At 36.2% G+C, this 5,635-nt stretch overlaps 1 protein-coding gene across 1 annotated transcript; it reads left to right on the forward strand.

Annotated features, from left to right (window-relative positions):
• Window positions 1-236: 236 nt before the first annotated feature.
• Window positions 237-5,402, forward strand: LOC136210948 (uncharacterized). The gene is made up of 8 exons (XM_066002422.1): window positions 237-539; window positions 908-1,052; window positions 1,143-1,311; window positions 1,815-2,085; window positions 2,717-2,982; window positions 3,066-3,281; window positions 3,467-3,575; window positions 4,948-5,402. Exons 1-8 carry the CDS (start codon window positions 389-391, stop codon window positions 5,001-5,003), a joined length of 1,383 nt encoding a protein of 460 aa, XP_065858494.1. The 5' UTR covers window positions 237-388; the 3' UTR covers window positions 5,004-5,402.
• Window positions 5,403-5,635: the final 233 nt, after the last annotated feature.

Raw genomic sequence — 5,635 nt, forward strand, 5'->3', positions numbered from 1 at the left:
ACAAATTGAACCGAGTCGAACCGAGCTTTTATCGAGCGGCTCGGTTGATTTACAACCCTACTAATCTGTAATATAAAATTGTACCTTGTTGAGTAAAAAAAAAAAAAAAAAAGTCAAAAATCAATATTCCAATAACTATTGGTAATATAAAAATATAGAATTATATATTCCCGGGAAATATGAAATAAAGGGTAATTATTTATTTAATTTATCTTAATTTATAAATGCTACCAAAACTCCATCTTGAGCTCCAAAGAAAAGGACTATTTCAGATTCAATGGCATTGCCAATCTCTTCTTCTTAACACTCTTTCCATAATTTTAGCTCCTCTTCTCTCTTCCCCCCTTTTCACAGATCCATCTCCGATTTTGAGAACAAATCAGTAACAATGGAGATGTTTTACTTCATGGTATTCGGTGGCCTTGCCGCTGTTGTAGCAGTTCTCGAACTCAGCAAAAGCAGCAGAGATCGTGTCAATACTCCCACTGCTTTCAATGCTTTCAAGAACAATTACCTCCTCGTTTACTCTCTCATGATGGGTGAGTGTTTTCCTTCTTAGATCTGACCATTCCCTCTGTATTTTTGCTCCCATTTATCTTCGAATCGGCGCCAATTTTGCTCCATTTTGTGGAATTTGAGATCAGAGCTCTGGGATTTCTGTCTAATTGATTGTGAAATTGAAACCGCTTTAGATTGGCTTGGCAATTGCTGATTAGTGTAAATACCAGCTTGATCTCATAGTTAATTGTTGTTATAGTAGATCCATTGTTCTCTATTTTGGCATCAGTCGTTTTACATTATGAATGTGACAGCTTTTTTGAGTGAAGATGTGTAGATCCATTGCTTGTACTTCAGTTCTTTTCATCTTCCTTTATGATGAACTAATTGAATTGATTTATGTGGACAGCTGGTGATTGGCTGCAAGGTCCATATGTATATTATCTATACAGTCAATATGGATATGGTAAGGGAGAGATAGGTCAGCTCTTTATTGCTGGCTTTGGATCTTCTATGTTGTTTGGAACTATTGTTGGATCTCTAGCTGATAAGCAGTAAGATCTCATTTCGATCTAGTTTAATTTTCTTAATTTTTGAGTGTGATCAGGTAATGGAATACTTATTATGGTGTGTGTTGGTTTCAGGGGTCGAAGGAGAGCTTCTGTTACTTACTGCATTACCTACATTTTGAGCTGCGTCACCAAGCATTCTCCTCATTACAAGGTTCTAATGTTGGGACGTGTGTTGGGAGGCATTGCTACTTCTCTTCTCTTTTCAGCTTTTGAGTCTTGGCTTGTTGCTGAACACTTTAAGGTTTGTGAGGATTTGAATTGCTTAACTTATATTGATGGTAAAATTTGGTATTCTATTGAGTTCTTAAAGTTATTGTCTAGACTTTTCCTGGCTGGATTATATAACTTGTGGGAATTGGGATAAGATATGATGTCAATTTAGGTAGGCATGTCATAACCGTGTTATCTAATATATTCCATGTGATTATATATGACATAAATGCACTAAAAATGATATCGTGTCAGACAAGTCGTGTCAATCGGGTTGTCTCAGGAAATTGTGTTATCGAGTAAAAAATGACCCCCATAGATATTTTACTTTTACGAGGTGGATGATATCATTTGATGAACCCTTGATTGATAGTTTAGGCTGATTTCTTTTTATGGATTATGAATTGTTGTTGGTAATTGGTTCGACACTTAATCCCCATGCAATCTAACATTTAAAACACCTCCTTCATAAAAGATTTGATCTTATCTGCTGCTGCATCTTACATATCTTTGCACATACTTGCAATTTTGCAGAGGGGTTTTGATCCACAATGGTTGTCATTGACATTCTCAAAAGCAATATTTTTGGGCAATGGTTTGGTAGCCATTATGTCTGGATTGTTTGGAAATTTCCTAGTGGATAACTTGGGACTTGGCCCTGTTGCTCCATTTGATGCTGCTGCCTGCTTTCTTGCAATTGGCATGGCAATCATTATGTCATCATGGACTGAAAATTTTGGAGATCCTTCAGAAAACAAAGATTTACTTACCCAATTCAGGGGTGCTGCTGTTGCCATTGCATCTGGTAAATCCCTATCCTTGGTTTCAATGCTTTGAAATTTAAAGAACTGCATCTATATTCTGTTATCGTCATTGTTGAGACCTTGGTCTTCATTCTAATCAATGAAAATGAAGTTCAATGTGCTACATGGGTAAAAGAATTTATGAAAATGGAGTTTTTTGCACATATTTTAAGCTAAAGCGGCCATCTCATGTCAAAAACAGAACTCAGCTTCATCGGTTTTTGGTCTGTCATGTTTAATTCCACTTTTATCTACGATATTCTTCTTTTGAAAATTTGAGTTCCATTTTTCAAGGGCAAAATACAAAAATAAACCTTGTGGTTTCGCATTTTCAAAGACATCGATGTGGTTTAAAAGTTCGTAAACACGGATTTGAGGTTTCTTCCAATTGCAAAAACAGACTTTTCACTAAAATCATCAAACTTTTAAACTAAGAGGACATCTTTGCAAATGTGCGAAACCGTAAGATTTATTTTTGTACTTACCCCTTAAAAACAATACTCCAAATTTAAGAGGAAAAATATACAAATGAAGTGACTTTTCTTTATATTATATATGTGAGAATCTCTTTTTTACTCTCCCTTTCTTGTCTTCTGGGTGTATCTGTTGATATCATTTTCCATTTTTATTCAGATGAAAAAATTGCATTGCTTGGTGCCATACAGTCTCTATTTGAAGGTTCAATGTACACCTTTGTGTTTCTGTGGACTCCTGCTTTGAGCCCAAATGGTGAGGATATTCCTCATGGTTTCATTTTTGCAACATTTATGCTGGCTTCAATGTTGGGAAGCTCTATAGCATCTCGACTTTTGGCTCATCAATCTCCCAGAGCGGAGAGCTATATGCAGATTGTATTTCTAGTGTCCGCAGCTGCACTTCTGCTTCCAGTCGTTACAAGTGTACGTACTGAATTCTGAATCCCCTTTTCTCTGCTTTATTGTTATCACTAAAAATTGACAGTGGAAAATATTATTGTTAGCAGTTCGTGATAGCGCCTAATGGAGTGAAAGGTGGAGGCATCTCATTCTCCGGCTCTGTTCAGCTTCTTGGCTTCTGTGCATTTGAATCGTGTGTGGGTATATTCTGGCCATCAATCATGAAAATGAGGTCTCAATATATTCCTGAGGAGGCTAGAAGCACCATCATGAATTTCTTCCGCATTCCTCTCAACATATTTGTTTGTGTTGTGTTGTACAATGTGAGTTTCTTCCTTATATACTACTTTCATCACCATATTCCTTGATTTGGTATAATGCCACAATGTACGACGACGAGATAAAAATACTTTCATGAAGTTAAATGAAGATTCTTCTACATGTCCATGCATCATTATTGCTCTCTTTTCTGTATTTTAACAGCTCACTTATCCCTTTCTCCTTTAAGGTTGATGCATTTCCCATCATTGTGATGTTCGGTATGTGCTCCATTTTCCTCTTCGTGGCATGTCTATTGCAAAGGCGGCTTATGGCTATTTCAGAAATCCAAAAACCAAGTAAGTTTCTCAGACCACTTGTTGCTTGTACAATAATTTAACGGGCCAAGTTACTTTCCTTCTAGCCGGAATCTTGCATTTTGGATTCTTAAAACCCGTGTCATTTCCAACCCAGAAAAGTAGAGAAAAAAAAGTAAAACTCCCAAGTCCATTTTAAGCCTTGTGTTTAGTTGAGTAAGCCTCGGATCTATACTATGCATGTGATGTTTTACATAAGATTACATACAAGTTCAGAGATGGGTTAGACCATATTTGTGATCATTGTTGTTGTTACATATCAGGCCCCGATCTTCTATTTTTACACGTTGAGGTTTGATTTACTTATAAACCTACCCATTGTGCTCTTGACATTTATAAACCTACATATTGAGCCCTTGATCATGTATAAACCTACAGATTGAGCCCTTGATCATGTATAAACCTACAGATTGAGCCCTTGATCATGTATAAACCTACACATTGAGCCCTTGATCAAAGTGTTCAGTGATGCTTTCTAAAGGCTGAATCAGTACATTTATAAATTGAGGGTTCAATGTGTATAAACAACAAAGTTAAGAGATCTTGAATGCTTCAACCCTTCAAAAATCATTGCTAAAATCGATGCCATCTATATTCCTCGTGCTTTGTTGTAGCCTTGAGTTATGATTCTTAGGGGTGTCAAAATGGGTTGGCAGGTCGTAAACGCGCTGTGTTGACCTATGCCAACCCTACTACGATCCATTTAATAAATGGGTTGGCATGACACGATTTTTAAACGGGTTGACACGATTAATTAAACAGATCAAATTATATGACCTGTTTGACACAATTAACCTGATACAACACTTGTAGTCAAGTAAATGGGTTATACAATTCATCAACTCATTAACCTATTGCGTAAGTTATTCATAAATTATAATTTGTAGGGAAAGGATCCATACAATATATAGACTTAATACATTCTTATAAAAGCCCGATTTACCCCCTAAACTTGCTTAAAGTGACCTATTGAACCCTACCCCCGAAGTTGTTGGAGTCGTCAATATGTCAGTTAAAACATGTTCAGGAGGTAAATGGGACATTTCCAAAGTACAGTGGAGCACTTGACTAGTCTAGACAAGTACAGGGAGCTAGGAATGTATTAGGTCTAATGTATATTATTTACAAACACGTTTAAGGTTACATGGATCAAACATGTCCGCTTGACACGATCCGTCGCTAGTCATAACATGCTGACAAGTCAATCCACATTCTCAGGTTAAACATGTCAACCTATTTACGTTCCGAACCGTTAATCCTTAACTCTAATTCGTTAATCTGCAAATTACGTGAATCATGTTATCGTACGATCCATTTTAACAGCTGCCCTAACGATCAATTGGTTTGTCTACAGGAGCACAGGATTGGACAGCAATGAGAGATGTGGAGGAAGAGCCATTAAATGCCTGATTGATTATGGAAGAAACAAACTTATGGGAATTTTTTTTCTTTAAAAGATGATCATCGGCAGCCAAACTTTGATCCTCCTTGGTATGGTGTATTGGGCTGCAGCTTGGTTTTTTTTGCAATCAAACAAATAACAGGTGATTTTGTGCTGGCAAAAGAGGCAGCTGATAATATAGTACAATTAATGAGTTAGATTATTATTTTTAGATGCATAGAATGATAAAAAAAAAAGAAAAAGATGTTATCTTTCCTTGGTTATCTGGTGCTATGTTAGTATGGTAATTCAGTAGCACTAGCTAATTTATTATTGTTATTTTTATTATTATTTTTTCCCTGAGAGATATTGATGCTAGAAAACTTTGTTGTGCCTTAATGATAAGTAGATAAAGAGGTTTTCAGATTTTTTTTTGGTTCTTAAAGAATGTATTATTATGTGCAAGTGATTGATTCATTTCATTGCACTCTGGAGTGGAATGTCTATTTATATTTGGAGATTATTGTTGTTTCACAGAAACAAAAATGTGCGTTTCACTTTAAACAAGTTTGAGGCGGGCGCATCAGTAGTTTTTAAAGTTCTGAGGGTGCATGCAATTCGTTTCACAACACTCATCTCCGAATTGAAGATTAAGGTGGTG

This window comes from Euphorbia lathyris, chromosome 1 (assembly GCF_963576675.1).
Source record: "Euphorbia lathyris chromosome 1, ddEupLath1.1, whole genome shotgun sequence".
In the NCBI taxonomy this organism is placed as follows: domain Eukaryota; kingdom Viridiplantae; phylum Streptophyta; class Magnoliopsida; order Malpighiales; family Euphorbiaceae; genus Euphorbia; species Euphorbia lathyris.